We start from the raw sequence: 20,000 nt of genomic DNA on the forward strand, positions 1-20,000 counted from the left end.
TATATATGTATATGTATATATATATATATATATAGATATATATATATATATATAAATATATATATATATATAATATATATTTATGCTGTATATATACATATATATATATATATATATATAGATATATATATATATATATATATATAAATATATATATATATATATATATATTTATATATATATATGTGTATATATATATATATATATATATATAAATATGTACTGTTACGTGAGGGTGTGGCCGTGCGAACAAGAATAAAAGAAAAAATGATGTAGAGAGAAGGAATAGTAGAAGAAAAAAAAAGTGATGTGAAGACAGACCAACACAATACATGGCCAGATGTCTAAGGATAAAGGTGGCTAACGCTTGCTGGGGTTAGGTTCAACACAAGTTTCAACCCACACGCTTCTCTGTAACATCGAACATAAAAAAAAATATTATGTGGCTCTCTATCAGGCTAGCGATGACAATGCATAAATAATTGGATTTGTTGTTTATGCAAGAGTTTTCATTTTATCTCGGTTACACAGAATAGAAAAATAATAGTAAATGCGGCAAGGCAAATAATTAAAATTACTCAATGAAATGTAAAACAATAGTACTTAGGGGAACGCAAATGATAATTGAACATAATGAAATTAAAGGAATATAAATTTATATTGATTTATTTATAGAGAGCAAGTAATTAAAATCATAACACAAGGGGACCTGGACAAGAAATGACAAATATCATGAAATAAAATAGTACAATCTATACAAATACTTCCTCTCCCGGGAACTTGAACGAATCTAGCGTTATTTTCTAGCATATAACTTTTTAGACCATGATGGAAGGAATAAGCATATTACAATTTCAAAAGCGGAAGACACGACAAAAAAAATGGTACCAGATAACAAATAAGACATGGATATATATATATATATATATATATATATGATAAATTTTGCACATTTTTACGTGTTTTTCATATTCAAATAAGCCATATATATTTTGATATATTAATGTCTGGATTCTCTTAACGACCTCGGGATCAGAGCCCCAGGCGAAATCTCACAAAGACAAGAGCTTGGCTCCGGCCGGGAATCGAACCCTGGTCGGCAAGCTTATATAGACAGTGACTAACCCATTCGGCCACGAATTCGTGGCCGAATGGGTTAGTCACTGTCTATATAAGCTTGCCGACCAGGGTTCGATTCCCGGCCGGAGCCAAGCTCTTGTCTTTGTGAGATTTCGCCTGGGGCTCTGATCCCGAGGTCGTTAAGAGAATCCAGACATTAATATATCAAAATATATATGGCTTATTTGATATATATATATATATATATATATATATACTCAAAAGGAAGATCAAAACATTTAGTTATGAGCACAGAAAATGAAAAACAAAATGGCATCAGGTTTCTCTATACCTTTTCTTCTGACAAATACAACAAGAAAAAAATAATAAATAGGAAATTGATACCTGTAATATTAACATGCAACTACAATATGCATATATGAATTGGGTAATACAGTAACGTTCTTGAGTGTTGTTTCCCTGAGAGTGGTATATTTTTTTTTTTTTTTGAAGAAAACTTACCTTGCCTTACCCTTATAACTTTATACAGAGTTGCTACAAAAAGAAAACACTTAAAAATCAATTGACTCTCACGTGGCAGGCGTCCTTAGACGAATTATAGATGATCATCAGTGTTCCATGGGCTCACTGTTCTAATTGGACCTAGCACCCCCTATCTTCTCTCACCAGACCTAAATGACCCCAATCTTAACTCGATTTGCCAAAACTCCTATTATCCTAACAAGTACTCAGCTTCAGGTTTGGTAAATGACGGGCCACTCTTATCCTTGTTGTCGACTATCACCCAGTTTCCTTTTTTGGTTTTCCCAATTTCCAATGACCAGCTGCTATGAGTAGAAGGTGCAGTAGCGGGTTTCAGGTACTTAACTCATGGAAGAGAGATGGAAGCTACTTGTGTTCCTTGCCGAGACTCGGGCTTTTCTGAGACTTAGGCTTGTTGTTGGCCTTTGAAATTAGGTACAATTCGTAACCCCCTTCACAGATCTCCTGACTGATCCTAGGTGGCCAGCAATGGCGCACTTATTTTAGCACTAAAGTGTTACGCTTCTTTCTGAGCCTTATTGGAATATTTGTTGTTGACGCCCCTCTCTCATTCTCGGATAGTTGCGGATTAAAATGAGGTGAACGTTTTAGGCAAGGAGAGGCAATACCAGACAATGACTGCATCTAGACTTATGCTAGAAGAGTAGGGGGAAGGCTTACATTTATAGCTTGATGATTTTAACTTTGAATAAATAACTAGACACAAAAATACAATATGAACATTGATAACAGATTAATTAAATTGGCCAAATATTACAAATAAACCAATCTTGCAACTAAAATTGAAGACAGTAAAAAATGGAACGATCTTTTTTTTTTCATGGAGTCAAATCTCTAAATTAACAAGAGGTCATTAATGGTATGTTCACACTATGGCAATTAATGAATCTCCAGTTGATGCTCTTGCAACAGCAGATACCAATCCTTTCACAAGTGCATCTGGTTCCTCATTCTCTGAAGGAATTTGAATGGATTGTGGTCCATGAACCCTGTAATATGACTAGGGTTGCCTTGATCATACCCCTTGAAGTGCTTCAGGGCAAGCACAAGAGCAAACACCTTCTCTACGGGGGTGTAGCTTCTTTGGTATATCCTAAATTTCTTCCTTCCCTCGCCGCAGAACCACTGTCCCTGATCCCCAACAATTGGCATCAACATGCAAGAAGAAATACTATGGGAAATTGATGATATGTGGATATGTGGCCCTTATACAAAATAGGAGAGGAATGCAATTTGAGTGAGGGATTCCAACAAGTAGTACCCACCAAATCATTGCCAAGGACCATCTGGACTCTTGACATGTACTAACTCGGACTTGAAGGAGGACCCCAGGTCAAGAGTAGGTAGGGGCAAAAAACTCTTGATCCCTCATGAACCTACTAGTACTGTCTTCCCGCAGTCTGAAGATTCATTGAAATAGCAATATCGAGTGATGTAGAAGAGCTTGTTCTGCCCCGGTATCGTGAGGAATCCTTATAGTTTTAGGAACAGCTCCATTTTCTAGCAATGACACAGAACCATTATGCTGGAAGGCTTCCTTCCCTTCAGTAACACTTACTTTAGGTGTCCCCTTTCTGTTTTGTATAAGTGTACCAACTTCACAGGGCTCTTATTGCTTGAGTGGCATTTACTTGCGTCATGCCCAAGGTTACCACAGTGAGTAGACCTTTTTCTCTTTGACCGCGTATGGAGAATCTCGGTCATAGGAAAGCTAGCACTTGGAAGGGTGGTAGCTTGTGGATTAGTTGGATATTCCAGCGGCACTGGAGTGAGTACTTAGGCCACTGATAGACTCCATTGGTAGGAGGATTAGTGAAAAATAAATTAAGCTTTCTCCTCCATTTTGAAGCATGCTCTGAGATTGAGTTCAGTCGAAAGTCCTTTGAATGAGCTCTTCTCAACTTCATTGATTCCTTCAATTCATTTTCTAAAATGGCAGCATAATGAACCGTTTCACATTCCTTTCCTCGAGGTTGGAATGTGCCTCTCCAGATATAGTATTCAGGAACTGCTCCAACTGCAGGTGTTCATTTACTTTTTCTAAACTCTAGGTGGGCAGTGCAGCATTGGTCCATCACTCACAAGTTACGGTTATTATTATTATTATTATTATTATTATTACTTACTAAGCTACAACCCTAGTTGGAAAAGCCCAGGGGCTCCAACAGGGAAAATAGCTCAGTGCGGAAAGGAAAAAAGGAAAATAAAATATTCTAAGAAGAGTAACAACAATAAATATCTCCTATATAAACTATAAAAACTTTAACAAAACAAGAGGAAGAGAAATAAGATAGGAGAGTGTGCTCGAGTGTACCCTCAAGCAAGAGAACTCTAACCCAAGACAGTGAAAGGCCATGGTACAGAGGCTATGGCACTACCCAAGACTAGAGAACAGTGGTTTGATTTTGGAGTGTCCTTCTCCTAGAAGAGCTGCTTACCATAGCTAAAGAGTCTCTTCTACCCTTACCAAGAGGAAAGTGGCACTGAACAATTACAGTGCAGTAACCCCTTGGGTGATGAAGAATTGTTTGGTAATCTGTGTTGTCAGGTGTATGAGGATAGAGGAGAATATGTAAAGAATATGCCAGACTATTCAGTGTGTATGTAGGCAAAGGGAAAATGAACCGTAACCAGAGAGGAGGATCCAATGTAGTACTGTCTGGCCAGTCAAAAGACCCCATAACTCTCTAGCGGTAGTATCTCAACGGGTGGCTGGTGCCCTGGCCAACCTACTACTCTATGAATCAATGCAACATGCGTCTCGTTTCCTTCCTTCTTCATGTTGGGGAAGTTTTGGTGACAAGTCTCAGGGACGAGTGCCATAGTATATAAAACTCTATCCTTAATACTAAAATAATTTTGACTTTCGTCAATAGTTAGTATTGTGTGGGTTTGCAAGGCTCCCCCAGTACTCTTGGCTGGTAAAATGAGTGCCCATTCCTTCTGCTGTACTTTGATATTTATGAAAAAAAAATGTTGAATGCTATAAAGAGGGTTTCTGGGTCTTCCTCCTCATAGGATGGAAAACCTTTTGTTACATCAGTAAGATGCAGCATGCTACAGGATTCTTGAGTTCCCCTCGCGTGACAGCTGGATTTCTTTCCTGATAACTGAGCAGTGCTTCCTGACATGCAACATTCTGTGATTAGATTTACAGTTCCATCCTCTTGATCTCCCTATCCACGGGCCTGCTTTGAGGCTGGGAAGAAAACACCAATTCTGCATTATGTACTTGATAGCTAATCCGATTAGGGAAAACAAGGAATTATTTGTGATTGTGAGGCGCATGCAGTGGGACAAAGGGGGAAAGACCACATGTCGAATATTGTGGGTCCATAGGTGGGTGGCAGCATTAATTTTTGTACCCTGGTTTGGGGAAGTTACTGGAGTCCATAAATTTTAAGGGTTCTCCTGGTCCACATCCTCATCAGAACCAACAAGGCTCTAGAAATGACCACTAAGAAATCACAGCAGCTACCCTTTCCTATGAGTACTTAGGACCTGAATCCTATTGGCTCTGAAGGTAGGCCTCAGCTCAGCCTTAGAGTGCCATATGAGGGGTTTCAATAATAGGGGATTCCAGAAACTGAGCAACCATGCTCTAGGCACCATCACTTGACTGGGTTGAAAGAGACATCTTAAAATTAGGAAAAAGGGAGAATCTGCAACTAAAATTCTGAACAATAAGAACAAATTAATTTTCAAAAACTCCTGCAATACCAACAAGTCTTTGACTCCAGTCTTGGTTGACCACCTGCCATATTGCTAAATGTTGGCTGTGACTAGCTAAGTCTCGGTTCTGGTTATCCCAAATTTCCAATGACCAGCCACTATGAGAAGAAGGTGCAGGAGCGTTTTCAGGTACTTAACTCCTGGTAGAGAGATGAGGGCTGCTTGTGCTTTTTACCGATGCTTGGGCTTATTTGAGACCTAGGCTGGCTATGACCTTTGAACTTGGGTACCGGTATTGACCTCTTTCACAGCTCTCCTGACTGGTTATAGGAGGCAAGCATTAGCACACCCATTTTAGCGCCAAATCAATACACTTTTTTCCAGCCCCTCCTGGAATATTTGTAGTTACGTATTAATGAGGTATACGTTTTGATCAAGGAGACGGAACACCAGACAATGGGGGCATCTAGTCTTATGAGAGAAGAGTATGGGGAAGGCTTACATTTATAATCTAATATACCCATCTCTATAATAAATAACTAGTCGAAACATTCTATAAAAAATTATCAAGAGGTTAGTTTAGGGGGCAAACATTACAAGTACGAAAATCTTATAATAGTACAAACTCTCTTCTTCCAACATAGGCATACAAACATATATGTAATTCTTCCCAGTACAAACAATTTACACAGAAATGTGGCCCTCATACATCACAATATATATATATATATATATATATGTATGTATATTCATATATATATATATATATATATATATATATTAATTTCTGTGGTTAGGAAAAATTATAAAATAATCATTTGAATTTTTGTAAAATTTTGTTCCAAAGTACGTGGAATTCCAACCACTATTCTTTCACTAAACTATTTTTTTCCCTCCGGACAAAGGACCTTCCGTCTCTTTCATTCTTCATCGTTCTACCCTACTATTTATTCATTGAAATATATAAGGATTATGGTTATTCACCAGGAACAGTGTGCGATATATGTAATACAATTTTTCTATCGTTTGTTTGGTGACCTGGATCTTTACACAGATCCTCTTTCAGTTGATTTAAAAATGACAGAATATTCCTGAACTTTACCCAAAAATAATGTATCCCATGAGAGATTTATGATTCCGGGCAAAACACTCAGTGTTTGAAAGGGATTCCATAAAGATTTGGAAAACCACTGAGCTGAAACAAATTGATAGAGAGAGAGAGAGAGAGAGAGAGAGAGAGAGAGAGAGAGAGATTTGATAAAACATAAATAAGAGTATATAATCTTATTTTTTCATGTTTCCTCCTAGTTTTTTATATAAAATAATTTTTTTCTATTAGGAGTGCTAAACAAGTTTAAAATTGAATCATTTTTATATATCAAATACCTTCATGATATATCTCTATTATGAAAAATCCCTTTTTTTCAGGCTACATTTGGTAGATATGGCAATTTTCCTTTTATAATCTTCGTTGGTTTTAGGGAGATTTCACTAAATATATCCTTTTATCATCTGAACTTTTTCAACCTCAGCCATGCATCTTCCTGTTGCCTATATAACAATTGTCTATTGTTGACCTTCCTAACACATTTATTCTTTACGGTTTTCATAATTGATAGCTCAGGTTGCCATTATATACTATCCGTAGAAAAATATCTATGTGTTCGGTACGAGTAGGAGGCTTACTATGTGATAGGATATCTTCAGTGAGAAACTCCTTGCTTTATGGATGAAAAGTCAGCACTCGTTGCTTTCCCTTTTGATGTTCAGGGTATCATAGATTTTTTTTTTAAGGTATGGTTTTCTGTCGTGTTTATAGATGGAATTTTGCTGTATAGCCTTCTGATTTCAATAGGGCATGATAACATCTTCACCAACGTAGCTAATTGGTAGGTTTGGGACTTGGCATTCGATTAATGATAATTTTTTTTGCATATTTAAAACTTGTTTTTCATATTTCAAATAAGCCATATATATTAATACATTAAAGTCTGGATTTAAATGTCCAAAAATTTATCATTAATCGAATGCCCAGTCCCAAATCTACCAATTAGCTACGTTGGTGAAGATGGGTTGATTTCAATTCTAAGTACAGAAAACCTGAATTTGACAGGTATGTGTACAGAAGAATTTTCACTGACTTTTATCTTTCTTCGTGGCTGAGTGGTATGGTCACTGGCATACAGGTATCCTGGACCAGGTTCAAATCCCGGCCGGTCTGATACTATAGTCTTTGGGTGATTCCGCCTGGGGCTCTGATCCCGAGGTCGTTAAGAGAATCCAGACTTTAATGTATTAATATATATTGAAATATGAAAAACACATTTAAATGTGCAAAAATTTATCATTAATCGAATGCCAAGTCCCAAACTTACCAATTAGCTACGTTGGTGAAGACGGGTTGATTTCAATTCTAAGTACAGAAAACCTGAAGTTGACAGGTATGTGTACAGAAGAATTGTCATTGACTTTTATCTTTCTTCGTGGCTGAGTGGTATGGTCACTGGCATACAGGTATCCTGGACCAGGGTTCAAATCCCGGCCGGTCTGATACTATAGTCTTTGGGTGATTCCGCCTAGGGCTCTGATTCCGAGGTCGTTAAGAGAATCCAGACTTTAATGTATTAATATATAATGAAATATGAAAAACACATTTAAATGTGCAAAAATTTATCATTAATCGAATGCCAAGTCCCAAACTTACCAATTAGCTACGTTGGTGAAGACGGGTTGATTTCAATTCTAAGTACAGAAAACCTGAATTTGACAGGTATATATACAGAAGAATTGTCATTGACTTTTATCTTTCTTCGTGGCTGAGTTGTGTGGTCACTGGCATACAGGTATCCTGGACCAGGGTTCAAATCCCGGCCGGTCTGATACTATAGTCTTTGGGTGATTCCACCTGGGGCTCTGATCCCGAGGTCGTTAAGAGAATCCAGACTTTAATGTATTAATATATATGTCTTATTTGGAATATGAAAAACACGTTTAAATGTACAAAAATTTATCATTAATCGAATGCCAAGTCCCAAACCTACCAATTAGCTATGTTGGTGAAGATGGGTTGATATCAATTCTAAGTGCAGAAAACCTGAATTTGACAGGTATATATACAGAAGAATTGTCATTGACTTTTATCTTTCTTTGTGGCTGAGTGGTATGGTCACTGGCATACAGGTATCCTGGACCAGGGTTCAAATCCCGGCCGATCTGATACTATAGTCTTTGGGTGATTCCGCCTGGGGCTCTGATCCCGAGGTCGTTAAGAGAATCTAGACTTTAATGTATTATTATATATGGCTTATTTAAAATATGAAAAACACGTTTAAATGTGCAAAAAATTATCATGTATACATATATATATATAAATATATATATATATATATATATATATATATATATATAAAAGAAACAATTTCTGGTAAAATCCAGGAGCATAATTGGTGGATTACCCTTGATTCTGCATTCTTTGGTGTAGATGCAACAGTTTCTCCTTTACTTAAACAAGATTGCTCTGTCACTCCGTGTCTAAAGACCAATGAAACCCTTTTAGTTGATGTGTTCGACAATAGGCAGAGTAATGAGAAACTTGAAATTCATACATCCTGTTTTCCTGAGGCAAAACTAACTAGTTCAGATTTTTGATCTAATGAAATTAAAGATCTTATGATAGACCTTGATGCACAAGAGCGTATAGAACCAAATGATATTTTTCCTTTGTTTTTTTATAAAGACTGAAGATTTCTTAGACCTAATGTTATCTGTTATTTTGCGCGTTAGAAAAAAGAGGGCTTTTAGCAATTTCCTTAACATCAAAATTATCTAAAGTTTTTGAACGTTTTTAGGTAAACCATCTCAATAGGTTTGCTGATGGTACTCACCTGTTCCCTAATTTCAAATCTGGAATTCATAAAGGCCTTGGAGCATTTGATGTCCTTCTTACAATCTCCAATGAAGTACAGATATCCCTTGATTGTGGTCAGAGGAAGTTTTTATGATAGGCCTAAATTTTAGTGTTGCCTTTAACCGTGTTAATCCTTTCTTAGCCTTATAATTGAATTTTTAACTAATAGACCGCAAAGAGTTGTTGTTGATGTAAACCATAATGAGTATAGGAATGTGATATCTGGTATTCCTCAGGGTAATGTTCTTGGGCCATTACTTTTCATACTATATATAAACAGGACCTGTGGTTTGACCTAGAAAACAAGCTTGCTGCATATGTATATGCTGCTACTCTCTTTGCGTCAATTACATATTATGAATTTAAATATTGGGATGCTGAATACATTAAGAGAGTTCTAGCTAAAAATAATGCATGGTGCAAATTACTGGGAATGAAGTTGATTCCTAACAAAACTCAAAACATGATTTCAATTAGGCCATGGACAGTGACGCCAAAACATCCGGATCTCAGCATTGATGATGTTTCTTCAACTTTGTATGGGTATTTTTAAATTTTATTTGTGATTTTCGACAGCAAATTTACTTTTTAAGAAACACATCATGTGTGTATCGTATTCATTTGCAGAAGAAAAGGCTTATTGAGACAGTCTTTTAGGATTCTCGTTGACCATTCTTTATCAAAGAAGTATATTAATTCATTCAGTCTACATTCTTTCTAGTATTGTTCTCCTATTGGGTCTTCAGCTGCTGATTCTCATAATAATTTGTTGGACAGGAACTTAGGGTCTATTAAATTCCTTATTAATGATTTAGATAATGTCTAGCATTTTCGTTTAATAAGTTCATTATGCATGTTGCATAAGATTTTTTTACCATTCTGACCATCCTTTGCATTCAGATCATCTCAGAGAGTTCCATCCTTTTCGTAGTACTAAGCATGCAGTTAATTCTAATAGGCAGGCAATTTCCACCACGAGGCTTAAAACTACAAAATACTCTAAAAGTTTTACTTCGGCTGTGACCAAGTTGTGGAATGATTTTCCTAATCCAGTAGTTGAATCAGAAGAACTTCAATAGGTCAAACTTGCAGCAAATGTTTTTAACGTTTAAAAGGCTGACATAAGTCCTTATATAGTTTATATATGGTATATCTGTTTGAATGTTGCTAATGTTTTTAAAATATTCTTTTTTAAATTATTGACTAGTTTTTATATAGTTTATTTATTTCCTTACCTACTTTCCTCATGTGGCTATTTTTTCCTGTAGAATCTCTAGGGCATATAGCATCTTGCTTTCCAAAGTATGGTTGTAGTTATATATAAATATATATATATATATATATATATATATATACATAATAAATATATATATATATATATATATATTTATATATTTATATACATATATATATATATATATATATATATATATACATAAGGCACCTGCCACCCATTAATATAGCATAGCTAGAGTTATTGGATCCTTTGACTGGCCAGACCGTATTATATTACACACCCCTCTCTGGTTAATTATCATTTTGTTTTTGCCTAAACGTACACTAAATATTCTGGCTGTTCTTCCCACGTTCCCCTCCGTCCGTATACATGAGCCATCACTAAATTTAACAAACATTTATCCTTCTATATGAACTGCATGCAGTATATATATATATATATATATATATATATATAAATACATATATATATATATATATATATATATATATAACGGATTTTGAGCGAAGCGAAAAATCTATTTTTGGGTGAGATGGCCATGTCGTCCTAATGGAAGTTCCTATAGGGTAGCTTCCTAGGGTATATTACAACTACGGCGATATTCCCAGAGAATTTACCTTAAGGTACCAGAATTCTAACTCCTGGAGCGAGTATCCCTTGTGAAAGGGATATCGCGACATATCAGAGGACGTATTCTTGACACGCCACATGGCAATCTACATCCTGGACAGAGATTTCGTCTCGTAGGAGGTGATTGGCGAGATACGAATTCGGGAAAGAAAAAGGGGAGCCGCTCCCAAGGCTTCCCTATCCTCCGATTCGTATGCGTTCCTGGCGCCAATCCTGGCGCCATCTGTATTCCTTGTAGCGTACACGAGGTGCTACAGATACTGTATGTAGGGAGGGGTCCTACAGCCCTTTCTTAGAAAGGCAAGGGCGGGTCCATCAGGACGACATGGCCATCTCACCCAAAAATAGATTTTTCGCTTTGCTCAAAATCCGTTTTTTGGGCTCAAGCCATGTCGTCCTGATGGAAGTGTACCAGAGCATTACTGTATCTGTGGATTCTCAGAACGTGCCGTACTCCCCTGAGGTAATTTTTCCCCGGTCGACTAGACCTAGAGACCTAAGATGTTACCGTTATACATCTTTTCAACTAACTATAAACTATGTTAGAGCTTCCTGCCCCCTACAGGGAAGAGTCCTACTAGACTCTGGAAAAGTCTCGAAGAGTACATATACCTATGTATGAATACCAGGCAAGCTAATATAGTGGTCTCGCCCTATATTAAGTAAAGCATAGTTTGTATAGAACCACTGCGTCAATATATATTGACCAGTAATCCGCACAATACTTGTATTGGACAAAGGTTTATATCCACATAGGAAGAAACTAATAAAACCGCCCTCGTCCCTTTATGGGACGGAGTCCTCCCATTAGGGGACTACATAAACCACTGCAACATAGCTTGCATAACAGAACAATTCTACCAGAATTATCCCAGATAAGATACATAGAATTAAATGCTCAATTATACCAATAAATTGACACAGGTGAAAGAGACGCAAGGTTCTCAAGAACAAGTTTATTGACAGACAATAAATAGACAGGTTAACAACATATATATATATATATATATATATATATATATATATATAAAAGAGGATAACACAAAACTTTAAGCATAAGTATGATAGTAAACAGAACTTGTTTATCTGAAAGAAAAACCATTAAACGCCACTTTTTTAAGATACCGAGGTATCAAGTCATAAAAGTCTGTATTACAAATCAATCACATTAGCGTTAGAAACGCTCGGCACACATGTCTGTACTTATGCTAGGTTCACCTTTGAAAAAGGAACAGTCTATGTAGGCACTCGGTGCCCTCATTTAGTTTGTAGTACAGTATGTTCCTACACACTCACCCTGGACTTAATCGTCCCAATTAAGACCACTGTTCCTCGCAGAGTTAAACAGTAGGGTTAACTACACGACCCACTGCTACCACAGATCTCTTTAGTTCCTCTACTTGCTTCGCATAGTGGCGAAAGAACACTCTGGAAGACTTCCAGCCAGTGTATGAACGGAGATGTTCAAAATCCATACAATTAAAGAAATTTAGGGATGAGGCAACTTTCCTCGGATCGTGACCTGCGGGTGTACTGTCAGGATCCGCTCTGCGAATAAAATATGTGATTTTCGCTCTGAGTTGATTCAGAGATAAATTTGAGCCTGATGTTTCTCCCCTGAATAGTTGACCACCGTTGAAGTCTGAAGTTCTACGAAGATAGACCTTTAGGCATTCTACTGGACATAGAGATGCATCTTCTTTCAGAGGGCAGATTCTCCAGGGACCCCACCTGTTGGTGGGTAACTCATTCTTGGCGAGAAACGTAGGATCCGGAAACAGGTTCAGCTCCCCCCCATCCAGGAACTGAACACGACCTTCCTCTCTCGAGAGGGCTACGATCTCACTAACCCTGGCCCTGGACGCGAGTGCAAATAGGAAAATAACTTTTTGCGTCAAATCCTTTAACGCACATTCTTCATTGCTCAACAGGGAGGCGAAATGAAGAACTTTGTCTAAAGACCATGAGATGGGCTTTGGAGGTGCTGAAGGTCTGAGCCTAGCGCAGGCTTTCGGAACTTTATTAAAGATCTCGTTACCTAGGTCGATCTGGAAGGCAAATAAAATGGGTCTCATCAAAGCAGATTTACACACTGAAATCGTGTTAGCTGCCAACCCTTGGCCATGGAGGTGGATGAAGAAAGATAAGCAGAAGTCTGTTGAGATCTCCTGTGGATTCTTTGCCTTTACAAAGGCCACCCATTTTCTCCAAGATGACTCATATTGCCTTCTAGTCGATTTGCACTTATATTCCTCTAGGAAGTCTATGCTGGCTTTCGAAATCCCGAAACGCTTTCTCACCGCAAGGGCGAGAAAATCATGAGCTGCAGGGTCCGGGTTTTCTGTAATGAAGCGCAGACAGTCGACTTCTGGACTCGCTGGGTCAGAACTGGATGTGGTAGCGGCACAAACTTCATCTGTAGTTCCAACGCCAAGGGGAACCACATACTGTTCGGCCACTTGTGGGCCACTATTGCCGCTACCCCCTTGAAGGATCTCAGTTTGTTGAGGACCCTCAACAGAAGGTTGTGAGGAGGGAACAGATAAATCCTGGACCATCTGTTCCAGTCGAGGGACATCGCGTCCACAGCTTCCGCTAAGGGGTCCTCGTACGGGGACACGAACAGGGGCAACTTCTTGTTGTCTTTCGTCGCAAAGAGGTCTATCTGCAGTTCTGGGACTTGATTCAGAATGAAGGAGAATGATCCTGCGTCTAAGGACCATTCCGACTCTATCGGTGTGAACCTGGATAGAGCGTCCGCTGTCACATTGCGGACTCCTTGAAGGTGAACTGCCGACAGGTACCACTTCTTCTTTTCCGCCAATCGGAAAATGGCTAACATCGCCTGGTGTAGAGGTGGTGACCTCGACCCTTGTCGATTCAAGCATCTCATAACCACCTCGCTGTCCATCACCAATCTTATGTGGATCGAGTGACGCGGGGAGACTTTCTTTAACCCTGGATAGGTACGCTCCTCGGACACCCCTTTAAGGGTATACTCGGACGCGAACGACCCCGACGCCAAAAAAAATTCTTGAAAAATCAGTTTTTGCAGTAACCTCCTTTTTTCTTTTGCCAAAAAAACTTCAATGAATGCTTAAAACAACTGTAAAGATAAATACTACTCATCTGCAGAAAAACTATTTATTATAAATTTTTTAAAAAATTAAGTAGAAAAAAAAAAAAGACCTGACATAAAAATTCATAAAAAAAAGTTTATACATATATACACAAATCCTTTTAGGAATTGATTCTTGAATGTTTAGGACACATCTTGATGTATTTTGGATGAAGTCAGACCCATGGAGGTGAAGATCTGAAATGAGAAAAAAAGGGTAACTTTTTTTGGCCCAAAAAATTTGTCCAAATTTCATGAATTTTTTTGGGTACCCAAATGAAATAGGAAGTGGCTAATTTTTTTAGGGAATAAACATATGTTATCCTAAAATAGAAATATGTAAAAAAAATCTTCATTATTTTGTAAATTACATTTATATCAGGGGCCATATCTAAAGGTAATTTTTTGAGTACTTAGAAATTTCGTAAAAAAATACATATATTTAATATATAATATGATATTTATGCTGGTAAAAATATACCAAAATATCACAAATTCTATAGGGAACAAGAATATATATATATAGGGCAGCTTACGCTTCGGATATGTCCACAAAATGGCCGCCAACCACACTGACTCAGACTCCCTAATCTGCCACTTGAAATGTAGGAAGGGTATGTCAATTTCAAGGTGTTATTTACTAATCTAATTATTATTGGATATGCATAAAAATTGTATGGTGGGTTGCTGGATAATTGTCGAATATTTTACGACTATAAAATTAAAATTCTGACCCAAAAAAAATTTTTTGAAGGGAAATAAAATCGAAAAAAAAAATGTAAAACAATATATTTTAGCTAAAAAATTTGATGATATTCAATCAAAAAAAAAGTAAACAAAATTTCCGACAAATAAACATCTAGAGGAATCATTACTCTGTGATAGTTCCTTAGTACGTAGTAATTTTGAAAGAATTGGGAAAAAACGAAAAAATGGCAATCACCGGAAAATCGAACACATACCTATATATACGCCATATCTGGCTAAAAAAAAGATAGGCATGGGTAGCCAGATCATCTAGAAACACTTTCCAACACTATGAAAATATAAGTTTTGCGACACTACTTGCCAATTCCTTACGGTAACATGACTAAGCAAAAAATGCAAAACAAATAAAAAGGGGCACTCGCGGAAAAATGGCTAACATTCTAATATACGACTTTCAGAAAAAAAAAAAATTCAGCCACGTGCTAGGCAAACCATCAAGGCACATTTTCCGACAAATAAACATCTAAATGAATAATTACTCTGTGATAGTTCCTTAGTACGTAGTAATTTTGAAAGAAATGGGAAAAAACGAAAAAATGGCAATCACAGGAAAATCGAACACATACCTATATATACGCCATATCTGGCTAAAAAAAGAAGATAGGCATGGGTAGCCAGATCATCTAGAAACACTTTCCAACACTATAAAATTATAAGTTTTGCGACACTACTTTCCAATTCCTTACGGTAACATGACTAAGCAAAAAAATGCAAAACAAATAAAAAGGGGCACTCGTGGAAAAATGGCCATTCTAATATACGGCATTTCAGAAAAAAAAAAAATTTCAGCCACGTGCTAGGCAAACCATCAAGGCATATTTTCCGACAAATAAACATATAAATGAAATATTACTCTGTGATAGTTCCTTAGTACGTAGTAATTTTGAAAGAAATGGGAAAAAACGAAAAAAATGGCAATCACAGGAAAATCGAACACATACTTATATATATGCCATATCTGGCTAAAAAAAAATAGGCATGGGTAGCCAGATCATCTAGAAACACTTTCCAACACTATAAAAATATAAGTTTTGCGACACTACTTGCCAATTCCTTACGGTAACATGACTAAGCAAAAAAATGCAAAACAAATAAAAAGGGGCACTCGCGGAAAAATGCCCAACATTCTAATATACGGCATCTCAGATAAAAAAAAAGACATGCACGTGTTAGCCCAACCATCAAGGCACACTTTCTAACACATAAACATGAAAAAAAAATCAATAATATACGGCAATTCCTTACTACGTAGTAAATTTTTACAAATATTGAAAAAAAAACAGAAATTGGCAACCGCAGTTAAATACCCAATATACCAATAACTACGTCGTATCTGACAAAAACAAAATCACGCATGGGTAGCCAGATCATCTAGACACACTTTCCAACATTAAAAAAGCAAAATTTTTACGACACTATTTCGCAATATCTTACGGAAAAATGACTTGGCAAAAAAATGAAAAAAAAATGAAAAAGGGACACTCGCGGTAAAATGCCCGACATTCTAATATACGACATCTCAGATAAAAAAAAGACATGCACGTGTTAGCCCAGCCATCAAGGCACACTTTCTAACACATAAACATGAAAAAAAAATGAATAATATACGGCAATTCCTTACTACGTAGTAATTTTTACAAATATTGAAAAGAAAACAGAAATTGGTAACCGCAGTTAAATACCCAATATACCAATAACTACGTCGTATCTGACAAAAACAAAGTCATGCATGGGTAGCCAGATCATCTAGACACACTTTCCAACACTAAACAAGCAAAAGTTTTACGACACTATTTGGCAATATCTTACGGAAAAATGACTTGGCAAAAAAATGAAAAAAAATGAAAAAGGGGCACTCGCGGTAAAATGGTCCTCGTGGTGATGAACGACATTTTAACTAAAAAAAAAATCATGCACATGGTAGCCAAACAATCCACCAAGACTTTCCACAACTGATAACCTATACAAGTTGCACCATTCTACGACAATTTCATAATACGTAATAACTTTGATAATTATGCAAACTACCTTAGAAGGGTAAACTCGGACGCGAACGACCCCGACGCGTCTCAGAAATCGGGGAAGGAGTACAGCTACAGCAATGCACATCTGGACACTACTAGAGCGTGTAGGGGAGACACCTCCTGCAGGTCGATCCCCCACAAATTCAGTCACGGGGGTGAGTCACGTGAGAAAAACCTGTTTTTTTTTGACGCTCGGGGTCGCAAACGACCCATCGTACCTATCCAGGGTTAAGGTAAGGAGCACTGCCATAGCTTCTAGAAAGTTTATATGAAAGGTCCTGAATAGCTTGGACCAAGTCCCCTGGACTTTTTTCCGATGAGAGTGACCTCCCCATCCCTCCTTTGAGGCGTCTGAGTGAATCGTCATCGACGGGGGAGGTGGCTGAAGAAGAACCGACTTCTTTAGATGTCTGGCTTGGGACCAAGGCCTGAGAAGGGTACGTAGCCGAGGCGGCACTGGTCTTCTCAGATCTCTTCGCGCGTTTGATGCATACCTTCTCCAAACTCCGGTTGCATCCTTTAGGCTACTACCTGAATTCCCTTTAGGCGTAAATGTTTGAGAGCTGCGCTCGCAAGCTTCGTGAAAATCCTTGGGGCTATGTTTAGCCCGAATGGCATGGCTCTGAAGGCGTATAGTCTCCGTTGTAGCCTGAACCCTAGGTAGGGGGAGAGTCGACGGCTGATTGGAATGTGCCAATAGGCGTCTGACAAGTCTATAGAGACTGAGTATGCCCTCTTGGGCAGTAAGGTCCTTATGCATTGCAGTGTTAGCATCTTGTATTTGCAATTCACTATGAACTTGTTGAGTGGCGACAAGTCCAGAATGACTCTGAGCTTTTCCGAGTCTTTCTTGGGAACACAAAACAGCCTCCCTTGGAATTTGATGGACTTCACCTTTCGGATCACCTTTTTCTCCAACAGTTCTTGAACGTACTCCTCCAGAACGGGGGTGGAGTGTTGGAAAAACCGAAGGCACGGGGGTGGAGTACTGTACCAGCTCCAGCCCAGTCCATTCTTGAGTAGGCTTTGGGCCCAGGGATCGAAGGTCCAGCGATCCCAAAATTTCATCAGTCTCCCTCCTACCGGTATCGTTTCACTTGGACTGCCGTCCTGAGGTCTTGCCTCCCTGACCACGACCACCTCTGAATCCCCTTCCCCTTGAGGGGCGCCTAGACGAGCCTCTGGCTGCTCCTCTAGGTTTTGCACGAAAGGAAGAAGACTGTCCTTCGAACGTTGGGGTGAATGCGATGGACTGACCTGGCACAGCCTGGGGTACCCACTGAAAAGTGGTCGGGGTTTGTGCCACCATCTGGGGCACTGGAGGCAATGGCAATTGCAGTTGCTGTTGCTGTCTAAAAGGCTTGGCTGGCCGAAACGGTAGCCTAGTCCTCATATTCTTCCTCTTTGGTTGAGGACCCTCATCCGGGGAAGACTTTCTTTTGATAGCCAGGCCCCACTTCTGGAGAAGGTTTCTATTCGCCACGGCGGCCTTATCAACAACTTCTTTGACCACATCGGTAGGGAAAAGGTCTTTTCCCCAAATGTTGGAGGAGATTAACTTCCTTGGCTCGTGTCTCACCGTAGCCCCGGTGAACACGAACTCCCTGCAAGCTCTCCTTGCCTTGACGAAGCTATAAAGGTCCTTCGTCACTGTGGCTAGGTGAGACTTACCCACCACCATGAACATTTCATGGACCTTGGGGTCAATTGCCATCGTCTCAAGAGTAGTCTGATGAGACATTGAGGCAGCCAGTCTTTCTTTTGTCTCGAACTCTCTTCGTAAAAGAGAGTCGGACAGCTTGGGGAGGTCCTCGCCGAATTGCCGTCCGGCAATATCAGCCTCCAACTTTCCCACTGAGAACGTCAGATGGACATCCTTCCAGTCTTTGTGGTCCATAGGCAGGGCCAGCGACAAGGGTTTACACTCCTCCAGGGAGGGGCAAGGCTTGCCGGCCTCGACTGCCTTTAGGACAGCCGCAAACCCTTTCTGTAAAAAGGGGAAGGCTCTAGCAGGAGAGGATACAAAAGAAGGGAGCTTCTTGCTCAATGCAGCTACCTTCGAGTTAGAGAAGCCCCTCTCTTTCATCGAGGATGAAAGTAGGGCTTGAGCCTTAGCGTGGTCCAAAATTATGACCTCCTTCGGCTCTGTCTCCTCCCTTGAAGCTGGTTCTTTTCTCAGCCGGACATAGCAGTCCGGATATGATGCCTTGCTGGGCCAGAATTCCACCTCCTCTAGGGGAACTGAACCCAGCTTATCCGAGATGACGATCTTTCCAGTCGTCATCGGCATGTGCTCAGCATACCTCCATGGGTTAGCATCTGAGCATAAGGGAAGGTCTTTCACATTGAGCCTTTTCCGGGGCCCATGTGATTCTGCCAGGGACTGCATACGCAGTTCCATAGCAGCCGCCTTCTCCTGATTCTCCTTCTGCATTTGTTGGATCATTCCAACAATCGAAGAGAGGGCCTGTCCCAGTTCTACTGGGAGACCGGCCGATGTTGAGGGAATAGGCTCCGGAATCTGAACCGGAGTAGCCGACACCTCGTCGACCTCATCCTCTACGACATCCGGGGTTTGAACTTCATCCTGACCTTCTGCCAGGAGGTCTTGTTCCAAACGCTCGTCCAGGTCAGACATCCTGTCATCTAACTGGATGTCTTGCATCGCGACTGCGACTTCCACGTCCACCTGGACTTGATCTTGGGGGATCTCCTCTTGAGGCTGGGGAATCACTGCATCAGCTGATGCCTTGGGAAAAAGATATGCCCTCATCTTCTCACTTGGAAGATAAGGGCCAGAGGTGTTCTTTTGGAAGCCCCTTACCCAGGTACGAAGCTTCTCCCTTGCTATATCCCTTGATTCCGCCGTTCTAGGGGAATCAAAAGTCTCAGTAATCAGGTTAGTGCATACAGTACATACCTGAGGGTCCCAATACTGGAGATCATCCTTGGAGACAGCGCATGCTGCTTGTCTCCTACAACACTCATGTCCGCAGAGGTTCTTGCTGCGGACGTTGCAGA

General features: G+C 39.2%; 1 protein-coding gene across 1 annotated transcript in view; it reads right to left on the minus strand.

The window, feature by feature from the left end:
* Nucleotides 1–2,550: 2,550 nt before the first annotated feature.
* Nucleotides 2,551–20,000, minus strand: part of LOC137618318 (tigger transposable element-derived protein 1-like) — a 32,074-nt gene continuing 14,624 nt past the window's right edge. The window contains exon 4 of the mRNA XM_068348487.1: nucleotides 2,551–2,748. Within this exon, the coding sequence (XP_068204588.1) occupies nucleotides 2,551–2,748 (198 nt within the window). The remainder of the gene's footprint in view (nucleotides 2,749–20,000) is intronic.

Source organism: Palaemon carinicauda, chromosome 24, assembly GCF_036898095.1.
Source record: "Palaemon carinicauda isolate YSFRI2023 chromosome 24, ASM3689809v2, whole genome shotgun sequence".
Lineage (NCBI taxonomy): Eukaryota > Metazoa > Arthropoda > Malacostraca > Decapoda > Palaemonidae > Palaemon > Palaemon carinicauda.